Source organism: Lycium barbarum, chromosome 4 (genome assembly GCF_019175385.1).
Source record: "Lycium barbarum isolate Lr01 chromosome 4, ASM1917538v2, whole genome shotgun sequence".
NCBI lineage: Eukaryota > Viridiplantae > Streptophyta > Magnoliopsida > Solanales > Solanaceae > Lycium > Lycium barbarum.
Window position 1 is genome coordinate 146,574,208 of NC_083340.1, and position 23,361 is coordinate 146,597,568.

At 34.1% G+C, this 23,361-nt stretch overlaps 1 protein-coding gene across 4 annotated transcripts; it reads right to left on the reverse strand.

Moving 5' to 3' along the window:
- Positions 1–11,181: 11,181 nt before the first annotated feature.
- LOC132636907 (probable disease resistance protein At1g61190) lies at positions 11,182–18,859 on the reverse strand. 4 transcript variants are annotated; one of them, XM_060353982.1, is made up of 4 exons: positions 18,658–18,859; positions 18,088–18,155; positions 14,677–14,711; positions 11,182–14,278 (listed from the first exon to the last, which is right to left on the reverse strand). In XM_060353982.1, the coding sequence occupies exon 4, from the start codon at positions 14,260–14,262 to the stop codon at positions 11,380–11,382; it is 2,883 nt and encodes a 960-aa protein (XP_060209965.1). In that variant the 5' UTR covers positions 14,263–14,278; positions 14,677–14,711; positions 18,088–18,155; positions 18,658–18,859; the 3' UTR covers positions 11,182–11,379. The 4 variants fall into 4 exon arrangements, with proteins under 4 accessions (XP_060209965.1, XP_060209964.1, XP_060209963.1 ...); XM_060353981.1 differs by lacking the exon at positions 18,088–18,155; XM_060353980.1 differs by lacking the exons at positions 18,088–18,155; positions 18,658–18,859 and adding an exon at positions 14,862–14,988.
- Between the last annotated feature and the right edge of the window lie 4,502 nt (positions 18,860–23,361).

Here is a 23,361-nt window from a genome sequence, read left to right on the forward strand (position 1 = left end):
TAAAATCATTTTGTCCCCCGTTTCCCGCCCCGTCCACTTAATTAAATTAGAAAAATCATGTTTGTACGTTTTGATTTTGCATTTTATCAATTTAAGTTTGAAGTTTATTTTAAATTTGTGTCCATTTACTAAATTTATGTAGGCTTATATCACACTACCAACATTTTATAATTTTTAGTTTTAAATATTAAATTGATAAAAATTTAAGAAAAATAAAAAATCCTACTAAGACCCTGGACCCGTCCCGTCTCGTCCCCTTAGTTAGTGGGATGAGACGGGCCGAGGGGTTCGTCCCGCTTATCCTGGCCCGCTAATGTCTTGGTCCCCCTATTCCGTTAAGAAATCTTCACGGCTCGTCCCGTTAGACAGTCTTACAATCCTCATGATTTAGTATTTAAAGTTCTTTTTATTAAAAAAAAAAATTCCTCTTTTATAAATCCACAGCTTGATTCCTATAACCACAGAGTATGCTATTTTCTGGTGTAATGTTAACTTGCGACTTAAGAATGACGAGCTATTAGCAAATGTGCATATTTTCTAGGATAGAATGAACTTCGTGAAGTCCTATGTTGCCAGTAAAGAAGGTAAATTTTACCAACTTGAAAATCTTAGTAATGAATCTAAGAAAGCTCAAGAGTGGAATTATCCTTTAAATATCAAAATCTCCATGCGATAGCTATCATTTAATTAAGCGACTAGGCATTTCTCCTAAACTAGTTAAGTCGGCTATATGAATCGTCTATATTGCTTTCGGGCCTATTTCATTTGTTAAATAAGTCTTATATTTGCTTGCCAGATTCATTGGCAGTAATATACAATAAATAAAAGCATCACAGAATCTGGTTTTGGGATTGTGCAGGAAAAAGTACTGAACAAACAAAAAGCGATGTGTTGGTGAGAAATAGTAGGCACGAGGTAAGCACGAGCCAGCTATAAGCAAAAAAGTACTCACCGTCTATGCTGCTGAAAAGTAGTAGGTATCCGGTGCAGAGGCAGATATAAATATTTAAGTTTATGAATTCACAATTAAATATCTGTATATTAGTGAATCTCTTAATATACATACAAATCTGGTTGATTAGTCTAGTTTAGGGCAAGATGGCCCGGTTTCCACCTTGATCTTTTTTAGAAAAAAAGATTTCTAGTAGATACGTTTATATTAAAGTTTGCACTCTTTCTTACAAATGGTCTATGGGTCAGTTGTATTTCTCATCCAATAACAACAAAAAGAAAAAAATCATAGATCCATCTTTATTGGCAACTTATTAGAATAACATAATGGAATTTTAGATTCTGGAAAAATGTTTGTTTATGAGTGTGCAGTATGATGTAAAATGTTGATTAATTAATTAGTCATAAACACGTTCTTTGAAAGTTATGATCGTTAAAATCTGTATTTGCTAACTATCAAATGAAGCTTTCAAGCTAAAGTAATAACGAGTTAAGTAATATATATACCGTTAGTGTAAATAATTTTACACTATCAAGTCTTTTTTATTATTATAGCAGGTAACGTATTTTATTTTCAAGATTTCAAATTTCATTTAAAAATATCTACTAGTAAATTTCTTTGAGCACTTAAAGTGTAAAATATTATTTCCATTGACGATATATAAAACTTAAATTCTTTTCTATATTAGCACATATTTGACATTAATGTATTTGATAGAAGTTTTCCTTCATTACCCAAACCGAAAAATCAAGTCTTGGACATTTTCGACCCACTGCATTTGCTTGTTCTGTTAAGACACACAAAAAAAAAAAAAAAAAAAAAAAAAAAAAAAAACACTCCACAATCAAATCTTCTATGAAGGTGCAAAAGTACTCACAGAGATCCCATGCAAGATTGCCCCCAGGGCATTGGTTTAGTGGTAAGAGGGCAGCGCATAATGTGTGAGTTAGATACATGTCACATGTTCAAAGCCGCCACAGACAAAAGCCAAGATTCTAAATGGAAAAGTAGAGGGACGGGGCCCATTATACATTTTACATCGAGTTTCGAAATTGTGCACAATTGCCTTAAGGAAATTTCTTGATTACAAAAAAGATGACATACAAGGTTGAATCAGGTTCACATGCACACTATCAAGTGTGACTAGCCTGTAAATCAATAGCTTAAACTTATTACTACTAACAAATATATCAATCTTTCCCTGCATCTGTTACATATAGCCTAGAAGGATCAGGGGTTTTCTACCAAAGGACACCATGTTTGGCCTCACCAGAGCTTCCAAGTTCCACCTAATGTAAGTTTTTATATCCTCGCCCCTGTAAGTGTCCCGTCACCTCCTCCCCTCCCAATCTATGAGTTTAGCACTCTTCTGAAAAGGGCTGCCTTATGAAAGCGGACCAATCAGTCAATTATCGGGTCCGTGGCATTTTGCACCCTTAATGTGTGCTCTTTTTTTCAACTTGTACCCTATCCTATTTTTTTTTATGATTTAAACCCCAATCTCTTTATTTCCTTGCAAAATAATAAATTCACCCTTTTTATAAATTTACCATGAGGGCAAAATAAGAATACAAATAATATATCTTTTTTTCCTTCAATTTATTTATTTTATTAGAACTGCAACAACAATAAATTTTATTTTCAAAGCTCTTTTTTATTTTTTTATTTTAAGTGATATTTCTCTATCAATAGTTGCTAAACATTTGGAGTTCTTATTGTTACAAGTTTGTCGCTTTTCCTTTATAATTTAATTACTACTAATTTATAAAGGAAAAACGACAAACTTGTAACAATAAGAACTTCAAATGTTTAGCAACTATTGATAGAGAAATATCACTTAAAATTAAAAAAAAAAAAAAAAGAGCTTTGAAAATAAAATTTATTGTTGTTGCAGTTCTAATAAAATAAATAAATTGAAGGAAAAAAAGATATATTATTTGTATTCCTATTTTGCCCTCATGAAAAATTTATAAAAAGGGTGAATTTATTGTTTTGCAAGGAAATAAAGAGATTGGGGTTTAAATCATAAAAAAAAATAGGATAGGGTGCAAGTTGAAAAAAAGAGCACACATTAAGGGTGCAAAATGCCACGGACTCGTCAATTATCTACACAAAGTTGGAGTCGGCAATACGAGTCATCCTCAACCATTTTGCTCTATTCTTGGCTCAAATCATTCCAATACTACTTCACTTATAACTAATTTACAGAAGAGTAAACCTTCCCAAAATTTCAATCTTTTTAATGAATCTAGATTAAAAAAAAAAAAAAAGATCACCCCTTTATAGTAAACTACAGGTATAAATAAAAAATGCAAAGATATGGTTTATTAAGCAATGAAATACCTCTCAGCATGGGTTTTATAGAAACTGGTGTGTTGAGCATGAAGGAAAATATTTTCCACAAATATGTTCTTGAAAAATAAATAAATAAATTACTTACTTATTTTCTCATGTTCAATTGGTTAGCGAAAAATATTTTTAGGAAAATACCTACTCACCCGCCCCGATTTGATTGGCATTTTGTTGATTGCAGATACACTTCCCTTGGAGCTCTTTGGCTCTTCTTGGATGAAATAATTAAGGGAATCTTGAAAATGACAAATGTTGTCCCTTATGTTTAAGGGTAGGTTCAAATAGTCCTAAAGTATGCACTTACCGTTTTGATACTTTAAGTTTGTCAAAATTTAACATTTTTTAGTTTCGGTCGAATATTTAATAATTCATGCAACACAAAAAATTGTAATAGACACTAAGAAGATATAGAAATTACACCTCAAAAAATTACACCAAAGTCTAGAAATAAATTGAAAACGTCAGAAACTACAAAAATTAAACCTCTTTATGTGAGTTCCTGCAAAGTTTTTTCTTATTTTTCGTCAAATCGAACAAATAGAGTTTAGTAAATATTTAACAGAGATAAAAAGTGTTAATCTTTTTCAACTTTAAGGACTGTTTAGTGCAAAATTAAGCGGCTATTTTGAACTACCCTCAAACACAAGGGATCAACTTTATCATCTTCTCAAGATCTATTATTCTCTTCGTTTCAATTCATTTGTGTTACTTTCCTTTATAGTCTATTAAAAAAAATGTCATTTTTTTTTACTTTTAGTGAATATTCTACACAATATATGTGAGACCACAAGATTTAAAAATCTTTTTTTATTTTCTTAAACTGCCGAGTCAAACTAAGACAAACAAATGAGCGAATGTAATATCATATTTATTTGATTAACAATAAAGGTTCATTAAGAAATTGTTTGTATTTATCCAAGTGATTTGATAGTATAAATTATATACAGAAATTCAAGTCGAATAAATAAATATGGATCATATTACATTATGAAACTTTTCCAGTAATTTTTTTCATTTAAGTCTTGAACATAGTACTTAATAACTAAAGAGGGAGCAAAATTAGGTACACCAAAATATTACATTTTTTTAAGTTATTAGCATAATTTAGTTAATTCTAACGGGTTATTTTCTGCCACTTCGCATAGGGAAAAGAACTAAATATAAAAGTTAGCGCAGTATCAAATGCTTACAATTTGAGAGTATACGAAATATTTCCCTTTTTGTATTGTGATAAGGTAATGAATGAACAAATATCATTAATCATATATGATAGAAGTTGCGCATTTTATAACTATATAATAAGCGAAAACTATACAGTTTTTTTCGTCCTGACAGTATTGTATACAGTAAAAATCGGACATATGTTAGAACCGGTAAGATTAGAGATCGAAGGAAAAGAGGGAAGATCGTCATCTGGTCCGATTTCTCCATAGCCGAATTGATCGTGGTCGTTGGTCCGAATTGATCATGTCCGTTGGTCCGAATTGATCATAGCCGTTGGTCCGAATTGATTGTGGCCGTTGGTCCGAATTGATCGTGGCCGCTGGTCCGTTTGATCATAGCCGTTGGTCTGGAAAAAAATCGTGGCCGTTAGTTCGGTTTGGTCATGGCCGTTGATCCGGGAGATCCGTTACGCGATTGCCACGCGTCGGTAGCGTCCTGCCATGGTCAACCACCAACCATGCGTGTGTCAGATCGTACGGTCAACCTAATCCCACCAAATCTGCTCAGAGCTGTCCTTTTTATTATTATTCTAATCATTTGTATGGGAAGAGGCCCATAGAGGCACCACTATAAATAAGAGCACATCCCCCTCCTTTAGGGGGTTGGCTCCTTTACTTTCCAAGAACATTTATAATAAAAGAGCTCATATACACAATCTCTCTCCCTCAATATTTGATCCGGCCAAGGCCATTTATTTCCATTTATATTATGCTTCTTCCATTATGTATTGAACGGAGCTTCTAAATGTTCATGTCCATAGCAAATCGAGCAAATTATCATTATTAGCCGTTTTATTACTAAATACTCACACACTTATTTTCTACTATCAAACATATATCAAGATCCAAGCACACATCCTATACCCGCATACAAATTCAATTGATTTCTCAAATTCGGGGAAAACAGTTTGGCGCTCACCGTGGGGCTAGGATAATAGTGGTCTTTGATCTTGATCTCTATCTCACCCATCAAAATCAGAAACATCTACTGTTTGTCTCTGAAAAAACGGACCAAATGGCTAACAGTGGGCAATCTGGTCACGTCAACAATAACAAGATCGTGGCCGAAAATGAAGGCAGCGGGCCACGAGGATTGCCAAACCCCACTGACCCTTTAAATACTAACAATTCAATTACTTTGTCCGGGACACAAGTCCGGAAAGAACCGGATACCCCGAATGATAATATTGACTTGCGTTTAATTTTTGAAATGTTGCAGGAACAGAGAGCAACGATTGCCGAACAGGGAATCGCAATAGCCCAGTTGCAAAATGGAGGAGATAAAACGACCCCGGTAAAGGCGAAGGGTGCTGCTGAACCCAGAAGAGATGAGGCACAGAGGGTTGAAAGCAATGGCTCCGGAGCTGGTTCATCCACCGAGGTTCTGAGAATGCTCGAAACGTTGGCGAAGCGGGTGGACTCGACCGAAAAAAGGGTGGAGACATACAACTCTCGGGTGGATCAAATCCCGGGGGCTCCGCCGATTTTGAAAGGGCCGGATTCAAAGAGGTATATCCAAAGGCCTTTTCCTCCGAGTGCAGCTCCGAAATTGATCCCGAAGAGGTTCAAAATGCCGGATATCCAAAATTATGACGACACAACGGACCCTCACGAACACGTGACCTCATACACCTGTGCTATAAAAGGCAATGATATGGAGGAGGATGAAATCGAATCCGTGTTGCTGAAAAAGTTGGGGGAAACTCTGTCAAAAGAAGCATTGACTTGGTACGATCATCTGCCCGAGTATTTAATCACTTCTTTTGAAATGCTCGCCGATGCCTTCATAAAAGCACATGCCGGAGCCAAAAAGGTGCAAGCTCGAAAGGCGGATATTTTTCGTATAGCCCAAAGAGACGAGGAGTTATTGCGTGAATTTGTCAACCGGTTCCAAAGGGAACAAATGGAGCTCCCCCCGGTTCCGGAGGAATGGGCCGCACAAGCTTTCACAAAGGGGCTCAATGTTCGGAGCTCGACGGCTTCGTTCAAATTAAAGGAAAGCTTGCTGGAATACGAGGCCATGACCTGGGCAGATGTCCATAACCGATACGAGTCAAAAATTCGGATAGAGGATGACCAACTCGAGCTTCCCCCGGGGCCCGTAAAAATGGACAAAAGCTCGGAGAGATCACGAAAGAATTACGAACCGGAGGTCGGACCATCGAGGGAAAGGTATCGGCCATACTCTCGAGAACCAAGCTTCAGGTCGGAAAAATCAAGGGATGGCCCGAGTCATTTCTTCGGGCGGGGGTAATAAACGGGACAAGTCCCCGGTTCAAGTATACCACCGAGGAGTCAAACGAGGAGGCCACGGCTGTGAAACTCGATCTCATGGATGAACTTCGCGAAAATGCGTTGGTCCGTATTGCAGCCCAGAAGTAGAGAATGGAAAGGTACTACAATCAGAGAGCCAATTTTTGGCATTTCTAAGTAGGGGACTTGGTGCTTCGGAAAGTTACCTTGAGTACCAAGAATCCCAACGGAGGAAAATTGGGTCCGAACTGGGAAAGACCGTACAAGATGACCGAGGTAACGGGCAAAGGATAGTATCAGCTGGAATCCGTGGACGGGCAGCGATTGGGCAACAACTGGAATGTGGCTCATTTGAAGGGATATTACTGCTAAGGTATGGACACCTCATGTTTAACCTTTTTCTTTTTGCAGGAAGTCGAGTACCGGATAAAGTTAGGATCTAGGTCTGAAAACGCGTGTTGCACTCTTTTCCTTAGTACGGTTTTGTCCCAAAATGGGTTTGTCGACAAGGTTTTTAATGAGGCAACAAGTACAACGTGTTACTTAACAAAGATAAGGACAAACGCCCGAGAACTCGGGGTTACAGCCTACGAGTGGGGGCTTGATAGCGCTCGCCTGATCTTGCAGCTCGGATAAGTGCCAGGGGAGTACTACGTCCACACTGAAGATGACCCCGACTAAAGCAGACGGAGAAGCTCGACATTTGCTACGGCAAAACTAAGGCCCGGCCACCGGCCACAACCTCCGATATAAGGACCAAACGATCATAATGAATCGTGTCCCATTTCACATTTGCTACGGCAAATCCAAGGCCCGGCCACCGGCCATAGCCTTCGGTGTAAGGACCAAACGATCAAAATAAATCGTGTCCCCCCAATATTTGCTACGGCAAAACCAAAACCGGACCTTCTGCATTCGGTGTCAATGAAAGGACCAAACGATCAGAATGAATCGTGTCCAAACAGTATTAGCTACGGCAAAAACAGAAGGAAACAAAATTCTCGTATCTTATACAAATACTTGCAATACAAAAATCATCGAAAGTTCGGATAACGATATCTCGAATGTCTTCTTGTTAAAATACTCTTACCCGATGATTATCGCCGTATTTCGGCATTACTTCATTCGTATACCCTATTCCGGGCACTACGGTCGAAATTCGACAAAGGCAACAAGGTCATAGTGAACCGAGCCAAAATCGTTAACCCCTCAAACGGGGACTATTACATCAAAATTTAGTTAAGGCTGAGATTCAGGTGTCCGAAAAATAGCGGCCCTAAAAAATAGCGAAAAAAATACCGGCCCTAAAAATGCCTATCGTGATTCGAAGACGTCTGAATTCACAAAGCATAAGATAAGTCCCACGGGCAAAAACTCCATCAAATTTCCGGACAAAACATACCGGATGAAGAGAAAAGCCAATATTCAGGCACAGCGCGGAATAATGACTCCGAGTCTACTTGTCCTTAAATCGGACCGACAACTCGGGCGAAGGTCATAATAGATATTCAAGCAAAAGAATAAAGAAAATCAAGAAAAATGCGTGTTCCATTTATGCGAAGGTCTTTACACCGGAAACCCCTACAAAAGCAAAAAACAAAAGGCTAAGTACAGCTCCTGGTCTATCCGGTATGGCTGGATCCGGAGTGTTCGGACATTGTCCGCTCGGAGTCGCGGGAGTCAGTCTCGAGGGCTCTCTTAGCTTCTTCCTCGACCCTCTTAGCTTCAAGTATCAGGGCTGGAAGATCCGCGAAACCATGTCCGGCTTGCTCAAGGGTGACCCTCCGAGACTTCCACCGTTCATAATACAAGCGATAAACCAAAGGGGATAAACGGTTAAATCAGCAACAAACTTGAGATGGAAGATGATTAGAGGTGACGAAATGAAGAGAGAATAAAGTGAAGTGAAGAAAATAAAATGGAGGAAGAATGAAATGAAGCCGTGATTCATCCACTTCCCGTTACTTCGATAAAACTACGGTCCGGAAAGTGTGGGGGCTATCTGTATACGGTAAAAATCGAACATATGTTAGAACCGGTAAGACCAGAGATCGAAGGAAAAGAGGGAAGATCGTCATCTGGTCCGATTTCTCCATAGCCGAATTGATCGTGGCCGTTGGTCCGAATTGATCGTGTCCGTTGGTCCGAATTGATCATAGTCGTTGGTCCGAATTGATTGTTGTCGTTGGTCCGAATTGATGGTGGCCGCTGGTCCGTTTGATCATAGCCGTTGGTCCGGAAAATCGTGGCCGTTAGTCTGGTTTGGTCATGGCCGTTGATCCGGGAGATCCGTTACGCGGTTGTCACGCGTCGGTAGCGTCTTGCCATGGTCAACCACCAACCATGCGTGTGTCAGATCGTACGGACAACCTAATCCCACCAAATCTGCTCAGAGCTGTCCTTTTTATTATTATTCTAATCATTTATATGGGAAGAGGCACCACTATAAATAAGAGCACATTCCCCTCCTTTAGGGGGTTGGCTCCTTTACTTTCCAAGAACATTTATAATAAAAAAGCTCATATACACAATCTCTCTCCCTCAATATTTGATCCGGCCAAGGCCATTTATTTCCATTTATATTGTGCTTCTTCCATTAAGTATTGAACGGAGCTTCTAAATGTTCATGTCCATAGAAAATCAAGAAAATTATCATTATTAGCAGTTTTATTACTAAATACTCACACGCTTATTTTTCACTATCAAACATATATCAAGATCCAAGCACACATCCTATACTCGCATACAAATTCAATTGATTTCCCAAATTTGAGAAAAACAAGTATGGTTTGATTCTATCAGGCTACTACACGTGTGTTGCTTTTTCCCCGTGCATATTGCCCTCATTCATTTCTCATTTGGGCCAACGTAATTGGACTTATTATTTTTGTCATCTTCACAGCCAGCCTATAGGGACCCACAGGGGTAATAAAGTTGCATACTTGGCTGTTGTTGTTGCTTTCTCACTTTTGCATAATTGGTCATTTTGATATCAAAGTAATTTTTTGTGAATCTCTTTTAAATTATTATTATTACTTTTTTTTCTCAAAATATTTGTCATGTTTGAAAATTAAATTACATAATTTTAAATAATATTTTTTTAAAAAAAATCATTATATTGTTAAAAGTATTGCAATTCATAGTATTATTCATATAGTTTTTTTAATATTTAAATTTTAAAATATTAAATTAATCTAATTCAATATAACTCTGAAGATTAGTCAAATTGCCTTCCAAAAACAAAACGTGACAATTATTTTGGGACACTGGAATATATTATTTATTTTTATATGTTCTGGTAAAATTTAAGCAATTTTGGAGTCTTTTTTTTTTTTTGAGCATTTATTAGGTCTTACTATATCTTTTATTAAACCTCAAGTATTTTGCTTCTTTAGCGAGCTCATATAAGGTTATAAACATCTGTCCTAAAATTATGTTTAAGTATAGTTTTAAAATCTTTTACTCTATTAATGTACTTTACTTATTATTTATTACTCTAATATTCTTGTAAGATCATTAGGTTTATTTGTGTAAAAACTTGAAACTAAGATTATAAATATTGCAGTATAAATTTGGAGTTAATGAAATTTTTTGGTGTATTAGATGATTCTAGAAGATGAAAATATGAATTTGTCTAATACAGGTGAAAATAAAATACATTATTAAATCTTAAATGAGTTCAAGATAAACACGAAATGAGTTTGAAGCAGAGTAGAGTTAGAGTGTCGGCTACGGGCTTGGTCGGATTCGGTAGCGCTTTGGTTAAAAACTTTTATGTGTCTTAAAAGTTCATGAGTATGTATAGATTATTAATTTATAACTAAGTAACTTAAGAAAATTATGATTCGAAACTCATCAATTTCAAATTCTGGCTCCGCATCTAATTTGAAGTAAATAATTTCATCAAAATGAAAGTTAAAAGGAGTTAAATGAAAGTTTTCCTTTTATATATTGGAAATATTTTTATTTGAAATTATAATTATTATACAATAATAAAGTGTAACAAAAATTATATTTTTTTAATTAAAATATCTGCGTTTATATTTTGAGTTTAGGCCGGAGCTTAGCACGGGCCTCATGAAACTAGTATATAAGAAGAAAAAAGAAAGAAATAAACTACTAGAGGTTGTAGTTGAATTATTAACCATAAAGGGTTGTTTCGTAATATATAGTAAGAAAATAGGAGAAGTTACATAAATATAGCAAATGAGTAAAATATTTCATAATTTATAATTATTAACTAAATCATAATCTACAATATATACCGCATAAATGAGTAAGTGAGAAACAAGATGGATCAAGATAAATTTGAAGCTCAACAAAGGAACATTCCATGAAGTAAAACGGGGTTTTGAAAATACGAAGAAGGAAAAAAAAAAGAGTTAAACAGGAGAAGAAACAGAGGTACCAAAATTTAAAATTTATACAATAATACAATACAATTGTTTAAACGCAGAACAAAACAAACGTTTCTTTTTTATAAATTATATATCAAAAAAAAAAAAAAACTCGAAATGAACTCTTAGTAGCTCACATATGTAAATAAAAATGGAAATAAAACAGCTTTAATAGGAGACACGGGAAATTGAAGGAAAACGGTTATAGAGCCCCTCCAAAGGGGCATGTAACGTAAGGTTGGAAGAGGTTCTTGACATGGGATTGTTCCCACTCCAATGTTTCCCACCAATTAAATTCAACACCGATTTCTCTAAGGGCTGGAAAAGGAAGTGCATTTGTAGTGGGAGCATAGAAAGGCAGCCTCTTCAGCTCGGAGCAGTGTTCAAAGTCCATCCATTCAAGGGAATCGCAGATGAGTTTTCCCTCACAGATTCTCTTCAATTTAGGCAGGCCGTACAGTTTGAGCTCTTTTAGCCTTGGAAGGATGAGAATGTCACTACTTGTACCTAATTGGCTACTTCCATCTTGGTCTGTTGCTTCCTCTCCTATTATCTCTTCCATCTCTTCACACCAATGTACAACAAGCTTTTCAAGGTTTTTGAGATCCTGCAAGATAGCCCGTGGAAACAACTTCTTCATCTTATGGCACTCGAAGATAATCAATTCTGTTAGACCCGAGAAGGTGTGAGATGCAATATTTCCCTTACAAAGCCCAACAAGATTTGGCAAAAATTCAACCCTCAGACTATCGAAACATATGCAGTGTGGGTCTGTAGTAGTATTTCTACCAGAGGGCACATTGATAATCCATTCTATGTCATCACAATGCTCGATGTTGCAGTTCAAGCCTCTTAAAGTAGTCCGTGACAGAAAATTGTCCACCAAGCAGCTACTCAACCCATTGCAGTTACTAATATCTAGAATGTCAATGCAATGTGGAAGAATAATTGATGTTGGCGCTTCTCCTCCACCTGCTTCAATGGTGAAATATCTTACAACCACACTTCTTTCTTTGATTGTATGATTTGGAACGCTATAGGGAAAGGCCGAATTTGGCCCTACACATATGTGATACTGCCAATCTTTCTCATAGTTACGACGACTTGTCATGAACTTGTTGAAGTTATGCAAATCGCAGAACCGGCCTTCGAATTCTTCGAGCAGTTCCAAGCTGGCCAAGTCTTCAGCTTGTGCATTAATACATTCAGGAATTTTGAGAGATTGAAGATGGGACAGTTTAGGTAATATCTCCTTTGGCAGTTCCTTAAGATCTATTCGACCCATATCTAGATATTTAAGCTTGACTAAGTTTCCCATACCTTGAGGTACTTCTTTGATACCAGTACGATGTAGATCTAACACCCTCAGACTTTTGAGCTTTCCCAGTGGTGGCACAGATCTGAGCTCATTACAGCCTCGAAGCAAGAGTGCTCTAAGACTTCCCAAGTTAGAAATGCAACTCGGCAAATCCATAAGCTCGGAGTTGCCGCTCAAGTCGAGTACCTGGAGGTTGTTCATATGCTGAAAGAAAGATTCCGGGATACTTCTCAAACTACAATTATAAAAAAGCAAGGTTGATAATGTGGGGCAATTGGGTGCCATGTCTTCAGGGATTCCTTTTATCTCGCTTTTGATAAAAGAGACTTTATGCATATCGAATGTCCAATCTTGCTCCTCCGGCAATTGCGGTCCTATTCCAGCCCTTACCATGTACCTTGGTTTAACATTAGTGATCCGCAACGCCATTTCCCTGAGTAAATCATGCATCTTTACGTGTTCTCTTTTAAAAGTAGTAGTAGCTTCAAGTAAGCAGAGCTTCACTAGTTTATTCAATATGGTATGCCCCTGGTCAAACTCTTCTTGCCTACTATCTCCCTTCACCAGTCCCTCCATGATAAATCTACCAATTAGTTCATCTCTATCAATTACAAAATCCTCAGGATACAAAGCACAGTACAAGAAGCACTCTTGCATAGTTGTATCTCTCAACCGATCATAGCTATACTGCAGTACCTTGAAGACATCACTTTCCATGTCATCGGGAAATTCTTTCAAAGCATTCCTCCACCCCCTTATATCAGTCACCCCTCTCATGCTTCCTGCCAACGTGATGAGCCCAAGTGGTAAGCCCTTGCACCTTCTTGCCATGGATTTGGCATATGGCTCGATATCTGGACTAAGCACAGTCTCGTCTCCTAGACTCTTCTTGAACAACTCCCAAGCATCATTAGTGTTGAGTTTCTTCACTTCGAAAAGTTTCTTACAACCCATCTTTTCGCAGACTTCACGCGAGCGAGTAGTTAGAATTAGTCTACAGCCTTCCACACCAAGAGGGTTACCCAACTTCTCCAAGCAGAGGCGATTCCAGACATCATCCAATATGATAACAATGTTCTTCCATTCTTTGAATGCCCGGTATAATTTGGCTGCCCTTATCTGCTCATCAACCTCATCAGAAAGATCCAGATTTACAATTTTGGCAAGATCGTCTTGTAATCTTTTGATGCTAAATCCCTGAGAAACAGTAACCCAACGGACATGATAACGAACCTCATTAACAAGACGATTATGTATATGCTTTGCCAAAGTCGTTTTGCCCACACCTCCCATGCCATATATACCGATGCTTGAGACATTTTCAACATGTAACCACGTCCAAATCACTTCTAAATTTTGTTTTGATTTTTCCTCGTGAACTTGAGGCGCCAACAGTAGACACTCCTCGGGCTCGTACATGTCATGTACGAGCGTTCCAAAATGTTTACTTTGCTCAAGAAGTTCTCCAACCCTTCCATTCATCTTCTCCAAAGCACCTCCATTTTTCTTCCCTCTTGCTACTTCTTCTTTTAACGCATGTAATCTTTTTTCGACCTTCTTAACCTCATCAAACCAAGAACCAACTTCTCTTTTCCTCTTCTTCTTCCCAGATCGCTCTCGATTCTCGACATTTGTCTTCACATCGAATGCTCTATCTGATAATAGCTTTACATTTCTTTCCAGAGTTTCCAAATTCTCATTAAAGTCATGGATACTTTTGAACTTATTTACCCCAAAATCAACAAACTTCCCAAGAAAAGCGTCCATGATCGTCCAAAGAGCACTGTAATAAACCAAAAGAAGGTAATTTAGTTGCAGTGGCAAAAATCAAAATCAACATGTACTTTACTAAAAGCATTACTCCTCCAGAGCACTCTTCCACTTTGAGATATAATCAAAATCTTTGACTACTATACTATTTACAATTTTCAAGAATTCAAATTTAATGATTTATATTTATCATCACGCGACATTTCAAGTTCCTAATTCCTGAAAGCAAAGATAGAATCAAACATGAAAATTAACCACTCTTCTCGATTTTGGCCCTATGACAAATGAACTTGATCATCTTAAGGAGATTTCTTGTTTTTTTTTTATATATATTAAAAAAGAAAAGAAAATAATTAACTAAGTTGTAAGTAATACACATTTAGTAAACACATGAAGTTAAAAATAAATTACCTTTTCAGCTGCTCAGCAGTCAGATCTGATGTCAACTACACAATGAAAAAGAAGAACAATAATTAGCATGGAAGTTTATATTTTAAAAAAATAATAATAATCTGGAGATGAAGTTTAAATTATCAAATAAAATGAAAAAGAAGCACAAGACATACTTAATTAAGGCTTAAAGAATCAGTAGTTACCTTTGATCTTCAAGAACGTAAGAAATCAAAAGCACTTTCTATAACTATAAATGGGAGGAAATACTGATTGGTTTTGGTCAACGTCTTTCTTTTAAGATAAGAAATAACAAATATGTGGTCCAGAATTTTCTTGGACATAACTCTTTTGTAAAGATATTTCTTGGTGGGGGTTGGTAGGGAGGGAAAGGGAATTTAAAAAAAAAAAAAAAAAATTGGGGAGAAAAGAATTTTGTTAGACAAACTGTTTTCTTTTTTCCAGAAAATGATTGGAACAATGTTTTCTAAAATCATTTTAAAAAACATAAGATGTAGCCTAGTCACTATCATTGAAAAATGTTCAGAGGCTATTCCCAACTGAATGAGAATAAAAGTGATTTTTTTGTGATAACTTTTTTCCTGCATTTTAATAGGAACATGTTTCTCGCCGTGTGTTTTTTCAGTGAGTTGGTTCGAAGATGAATGAGATGAAAAATCATATTTTATAACATAAAATTTTCACTGAATGTCGGTGGTACAATCTCTATTTCTACGAATGAGTAATTTATTTGAAGAAAAACAGTAAAAATTATGCATCAAAATTTACAAAGCAAAGGTTGATATAAGAGAAATGCATTAAAATTTTTCGTCCTCTTTTAGCCATCTAATATGAGAACTTGTTGACCAAATTAACAGTCGCGGAGTCAAAATTTTCGCCGAGGGGTTCAAAATATAAAAAAGTAAACATACGAATAAGCTTAAGGGGGTTCAGCATCTAATATATATACATAAAAAATAATTTTAACCTTGTAAAAATAGTATTTTTTTTCAGCCGAGGGGGTTCGGATGAACACCCTTGGCATAGTGTGGCTCCGCCACTGCCAATTAATCCAAATTCATCGGGGAATTTACGCGGAAGGACATCTATTTAATTTTTAATCTCATCAATAAAAGTAGTGCAAATCTATATATAATATAAAGTTAGGAATAGACAATTCTATGTGGCACCTTTCAATGGCCTTCATTGACATTTATCTTTTTTCTCCTTTTTTGGACTTTTTCCCTATTTTTTTAATCATTTATCTTATCTTATTCATTAAGAATAAAAGTCACAATTATTGTTATTTATCATCCCAACTTTTCATCTTCTAATTTATTGAGAACCAAAACTCATAAGCACGTACTGATTTCTAATTCTGTTGGTTTTCCCTCCCTTAAATTTCACATTAGTTACAAAAAACAAAGGGTCAAGAAAGTGTAAGTGACCCTAAAAAATATATAAAGGACAATTTTCTTATGTTCAAATGACTCATGAATTGTAAAGGCTTCCAATATTCTCTCTAATAACCTTTGTGAAGAAAAGAGATGAAGGCTGCTGCAATATGGATATTTTCTACATGACCCCTTTATATTTCTGCAGTGTTGGGATTACATAATGTAGTCATCTTCCATACTATATTGGTATTTCAGATCTACACATGTATTCATTGCTTTTCGTTAGGAGAATATTCATTTTCAGTTATGTTGGTCCCTTCTCTGTTCAATTTTCTGTTCACGAAAGAAGAATTAATTTGATTTTTGTATAAGAAGTTAATTTGGTAGATGCGGATCGAATATAATTTTCATTTCCTTCGTTGAATTTAGAATTACACCTGTTATACATTTCATATGAAGTTTATTATATATATATATATATATATATATACACACACACATTCACGCATGACGTCATATGAAATGCGTAGCGATCGAATAGAACTTCCATTTCCTTCGTTGAATTTAGAATTACACATGTTATGCATTCATACGAAGTTTTGTGTGAATATAATTTGACTGATCAATTCTATTAATTGTATTAATGAAGCTGATATTAAAGTAAATTGTGAAAAAATTAAATTATAAATAAAGATAAATTACATCAAATCTTTAAATTTTAAATATTTAAATAAATTTATTTTTGAACGTAACTGAAGCTACATAAAAAATTTATTAGTAAAATAATGTCAAATAATTTGGAACACCCCAATTGAAATGGCATCATATGTAACATTGGCTTATAAATAAATATGTCTCGGTATTGGCGCAAGGCTAATGGTCTTCTTTTAAATTCTCTCTCTTTCCTGAAAACAATTGATTTTATAGTTGATATTTTATTTATTTATTTCAATTCTTTGTTTTCATGAATCGCGAATGTATATGTTAATAGGAATTCTAGAAGTTCATGTTTTTTAGTAGGCATACATGGAACAATTCTAATGGTATTTTGAAATGTTAATAAGCAATTTTATCTGTATTTTTTAAATGCCATGAATTAACAAGAGAAATATTGATTTTGGAAAGTCATTTTTTTTTTCAGCAAAAGGGCATTGCATTTGTCCCGTTTGACAAGGGTCTTGATGTCTTTTAGTAGGTATAACCATTATGGTATTTGGTATATTTGTTTTCGCTTAAAATATTTCAATAGTTAGTGGCCAAAATCTAAAGTAAACTTTCAGAAAGATCGAAAATATTATATATAATCACTATATTTTTTAGAAGTATATTGTTTGAATAAATTTTATCAAATCCGTTGCCTAAATAGTTGTTGCACTTGGCATTCAACGAACTACACACTGCCTCTTGATTTAAGAGAAGAGTTTAACTACAATCAACTAAACAACCTATTTCAACTTTCAATAATATTAATAAGTAGAACTGTTAACAACTCTATATATCATTGTGTGGGGAAAAAAAAAAAATATTGATCCTTACTATATGATAAAGTTTTCTTCATAAATTGAGTATTTAACTTCACCTTTAAAATTGATAGAAGTGTTTTTTGAGAAATCTATAATCATGGAGTCAGAAAGTAGTCAATTCTTTATTTTGTTAATTTTCCGTTTTTGTTTGATTTCTTATATATATATTTTCGTCATATATTAAATTTTATTTTTTCGTATGCACATTTTACGTTACATATATATTTTTATTTTCTGTATTATAAATTTATTATTTCTTTTATATCTACTAAATTTAGAAAAAGATGTATGACCGCGCAAAGCGCGGGTTAGTTAACTAATATGTATATATTTGCCTGGGTTTGTCCTCCTGCTTATTCTTTTTGTTATTCTCATTTTATTTTTATATATATAGAAGAAGAGTATTTTGTAACTTTTTTAACCTAATTAGCAATATTTTGTTAAAATACAATGAAAAACAAGAACAATAGATTGAAGAAGGAAAAAAAAACTGGTTTAATACATTAACAGACCTTGAACTTGCCATTTACCAATAAATTTCATTTAGCCACTCAAACACCCGCTTGTTCCAATTGAGCACCTGAACACGTAATAAAGTGTTTTTATTTCAAATTTTGAAAAAAAATTGTGCATGTTTTCAGCATCTATTAGATAGTTAAATTAACCACATAAAATACGTCATCTCCTATAATTATACACATCAGCTTCACATGCTTGAGGTTTTACAACTTATTCAGCTAATGCGTAAAATTAAAGTAGCTGACATAATTTAAGTAGTTTACTTGTCAAGTACTGAGCACTTAAGAATAAGCGCAGAAAAAAATCAAAAATTGAACTCGAAAGTGTCTAATAAAAAGTTTTATCATGTGTTTAGGTGCTCAAGTGGAACAAGTTATAGTTCGAATATAATTTATTAGCAAGTTTAAGGGGCTTTCCGTGTATTAAGCCAAAAAACTTTCTACAAGCAACATGAGGTTAAAATAATTCAACTTTTTAGCTGTTTAGCAGTCAGGATCGTTTGTCAAATACCATAAAAGAAGAAGAACAAGGAATACAATATTATAAAGAAATTTAGTATTTACCTCTTACTTTCAAGTTGAAGCAGAACGCAATACAGCTACACAGATTTGTATTGTGTTTAGTTTCAAAATTATGAACCAATGTGTAAGAAATCAAAAGCAGGAGAGAAGAAGGGCACTTAATCAAAAGCAAGAGAGAAATCAATGGTCTCTTTTTGAAAGTGAAAAAAAGGAAACGAAGATAATACAATTTATTGAACTTGATTGAGAAAATGAGAAAAATGGTCTTTTATCCTTGTTGGTTGATTCAAAGTCATCCCTTAAGTATTATTTGAAGATTTTTAGTCCTTTTAAGTTTGTCAAAAGTAAGAATTTTTTATTTTCATTAAATATTTATCAAATTTTGATCGTTAAACTTTAACTGAATTCGTGAAAATAAAAAGTATTTAATGGGAATACACATTTGAAAGTATAGTAGTTTTTGCTAGTATTTTTTTTTTATTTCAAAAATTTAGTGTAATTTTTTGAGGTGCAATTTCTATTATTTTTTGTCTTTTTTCTTTTTAGTGCCTGGTGTAATTTTTATGTTGTACTTAAAAAAAGTGGGTATCTTAGTAGCTTTGTTAGTTGGCTAGTTGAACTTTCACCTTATTGGTGAGGGTTCGAATCCCCACGTTGTAATCCTCTTTCCCCGTCCTTATGTAATAAAAAAAAAATTAAAACATAAAATACTTGAGAAAACTACTATAAAAAACAAAGGGCTATTTTAGTCATTTTATTGAACTAAATTATTGATGGTTTTGGTCGAGGTCTTTTTTTAAGGGAAAAAAGGAGACAAAGATATGGTCAAGGATTTGCTTGGATATAAAGGTAGCACTTTTAACAATTCTTTTGAAAAGAGTTTCGGGTGGAATTTCAAAAAAGAAAGAGGGGGAGAAAAAGATTTTGTTCTCTATTTTTTTTTTTTTTACCGTGAAGTGTTTGGTATCTATTTTGGGTTTGATTAATTCGAATTCACATTAATTTTTTTTTATTTTGAGGATAAAGTGATCACTACCAGATGCGATGCAGATGTAAGTTGCGGTACGAATTCATATGAACCCTATTCTACTTGGTGCATAAACTTAGATGTAAAATTTTTATTAAAATTGCATTAAATGGTAAATCTGAATCCATTATTTTAAAAATACGATTGATTTAACGCTATGATTTAGTTGAATCCATAGAGTTTAAATTCCGAATGTGTTCCTTGATACGCCTCTATTCCTACCGAAAGGTGAATCAAGTCATAGAGTTAGAACCCTGGATCTTTAGCTGAGAATGGTGTTCGAATAACTATTTTGTGAGAAAATATTTGGAATAATGTTGTAAAATATTTTTTAAGAAAAAGTATTTTATTTCTTTTGCCATTCACCAAACAGATTGAAAAGCCTTTTTTCATGGGAAAATTTCAGTAGAATTTAGCACACAAAATTACATTTGGGTAGCCATATTTTTAAATTACAAATTTATACCCAATAAATTATGCCCGCAGCTTGTATATACAACTTTATACAACTTTATACACCTATTGTAGACAATGTATAAACCTTGTATAAAAATATATAATAGCGTATAAGAGGTGTTTATACACACCTCTACAGTGTTATGCAGTATTATACAGTGTTAAAAGTGTAACATAGTGTATTTGTTTTATACAAACTTTACTCTTAAAAAAACATCAACATTAGAAAGAGATTTTGAAGGAAAAATAGCATTTTGGAGTTTGATACGGGGGAAGGGGGGTGGCTATCTCGGGTAATAACTTTTTTTTAAAAATGGGATGAAGGCTTAAAAATGTAAGAAAAAAAACTATGACCATTTCGGGTAAATACTTTACCCAAAATGCCATAGAGCGTTATTTTTCCTTTTTTCATTGGCCTAGAGCCCGTTTGGATTGACTTATAAGTTGCTTATAAGTTGTTTTCAGCTTTTTTGAGTGTTTGGCTGGCCAGCTTAAAGTCATTTTGTGCTTAAAATAAGCTCAAAAAAATAATTATGCCCATTTGACTTAACTTATCTAAAGCAGCTTATAAGCTGAAAACAGCTTATAAGCCAAAAAAAATAAGTTAGACTACCCAACTTATTTTTTTTAGCTTATAAGCTGTTTTCAGCTTATAGGCATAAGCCCATCCAAACAGGCTCTAAGCGTGACTTTTTCTTTTCCTTTTCTTCTTAGCAATTTCTTCCCAAGAGTCCTTTTTTTTTTCTTTTCCCTTCGTGCTTCCTGCCCTCTTTTCCATGAAATGCGGAAGAGAGGAAAAATAATATGCATGAAACTTCTCTACTTTAATTATACACATTAACTTTGCATGTTTGAGGTTTTACAACTTATTGAGTTAATGCGTAAAATTAAAGTAGCTGACATAATTTAAGTGGTTAACTTATCACGTAATGGGCACTTAAGAATAAGCGCAGAAAAACTTTAAAAATTGAACCCGAAAGTGTCTAATAAAAAATTTTATTATGTGTTCAGGTGCTCAATTGGAACAAGTCGTAGTTCTAATATAATTTACTGTTAAGTTTAAGGGGCTTTCCATGTATTAAGCCAAAAAAAACTTTCTACAAGCAACATGAGATTAAAATAATTCAACTTTTCAGCTGTTTAGTAGTTAGATAGTTCGTCAAATACAATAAAAGAAATTCAGTATTTACCTTTGATTTTCAAGTTGAAGCAGAAAACAGAATATCTACACAGATTTGTTTCGTGTTTAGCTTTCAAAATTATGAACTAATGTGTAAGAAATCAAAAGCAGGAGAGAAGAAGTGCACTTAATCAAAAGAAAGAGAGAAATCAATGGTCTCTTTTTGATTGTTAAAATTTAATTGAAATTGTGAAAATAAAAAATATTTAATGGGAATTCACATTTGAATATTTTTTCTTTTTAGTTTTTGTTATTTTTTGTTTATTTCAAGAATTAATGTAGTTTTTGCAATTTCTGTTATTTTTTGTCTGGTGTAGTTTTTATGTTACGAATTTTAGAATTTTGACGTATATTTCTGGTTGAATCTTGTTTCATAGTTTTGGTTAGTTGTAAGAAGTAGAGTTTGGTAAATATCTTATGGAGATAAAAAAAAAAAAAATACTCGCTTTTGACAATTTAAAATATCAAAACTGCTCAAACAATACTTAAGAAAACTACAATAAAAAATAAAGGAACTTTTTGTCATTTTTTCAAACTTAATTACTGATGGTCTTGGTCAAGGTCTTTTTTTAAGGGGAAAAAAGAGACAAAGATGTGGTCAAGGATTTGCTTGGATATAAAGGTAGCACTTTTAACAATGAGAAGAGGATTTTTTTTTTCCATGAAGTGTTCGGTATCTATTTTGGATTTGATTAATTTGAATTCGCATTATAAAAAAAAAATCTATTTTGAGGATAAAGTGATCTCTACCCAGATGCAGATGTAGGTTGCAGTATGGGTTCGTGTGGACCCATTCAACGCGATGCATAATTTTAAATGTAAAAATCTATTAAAATCGCGATAAATAGTAAGTCTGAACTCATTTTTTTTAAAATACAATTGAAAGATCCTAGTTAAACTCATAGAATTTAAATTCTGATTACATTTCTAGATCCGCCTCCAAGTCCATGAAGGTGACTCATTTCATAGGGTTCGATCCCGAAACATTTAGTTGAGAATGGTGTTCGAATAACTATTTCGTGAGGAAATGTATGGAATGTTTTAAAAAAGAAAGTACTTCTTTAAAATAAAATAAAAAATAAAAAAAGAAGAAGTCAAAAACGTAAATTGTAGCCCAATAATTTATAAAAGGGAAAAGGGACAAATATATCCTTCTACTTTAGTTTATTGGCTAACTTTGCCTCCGTTAACCAAAGTAGTCAAATATATCCCTCCCGTTACAAGTTGGGGCCAAATATACCCCTATCGTTAGTAAAGTTTCAAAAATAATTTCTAAAATATTTCCACATAAACAAGTCTAGTCATTGGAATTGGGTGACATGGGCGCCACATGACATTTCACTTATTCTATGTGGTGCCTACGTGGCAATTTTTTTAAAAACAATCTGAAAAATTGATTTTTCTAAAAACAAATTTGTTAAAATGGCTTTTATTACAAATCTTAATTTTTTATTTTATTTTATAAAACCCGCTTCTTAAAAAAAATATTCTGAAAAATTGGATTTTTTATTAAAAAATCTGGAAAATGATTTTTTTTAAATCAGTGTTTCAGATTTTTTAAAATTAATCCAGATTAAAAAAAAAGGACACTTTAAAAAAAAAAACTTTACAGTTTTCCAGGTTTAAAAAAATTCACTTTCCAGATTTTTTAACTAAAATATCCAATTTTTGAGAATATATTTTAAAAACCGAGTTTTATTAAAAGAAAAAGGTTTCAGATTTTTAATAAAAGCATTTTTTTTTCAGATTTGTTTTAATTAAAGAAACGGGCAATTCGCAGTAATGCCCTTATTTTGGCGTGGTCTTTAATTTTTTCCCATTAAAATGAAAGTAGTTAACTTTTGCCCTTCGCCTAAAACCTCAGGGTTCCGGGTTCGAACCTCTGATTAGGTGAAAATTAAAAAAAAAAAAATCGCTAGGCTGAGGTTGCCTACAAACTCTAGCAGAGTTTTGCAAGCAAACTATGCCTTAAGGTAGAGTTTTGCAGGCAAACTATGCCTTAGCAAACTCTACATGATAAGGCATAATTTGCACGAAACTTTTGGTGTGTCTTCTAGGTACACACATGCATATTGCTACTTTA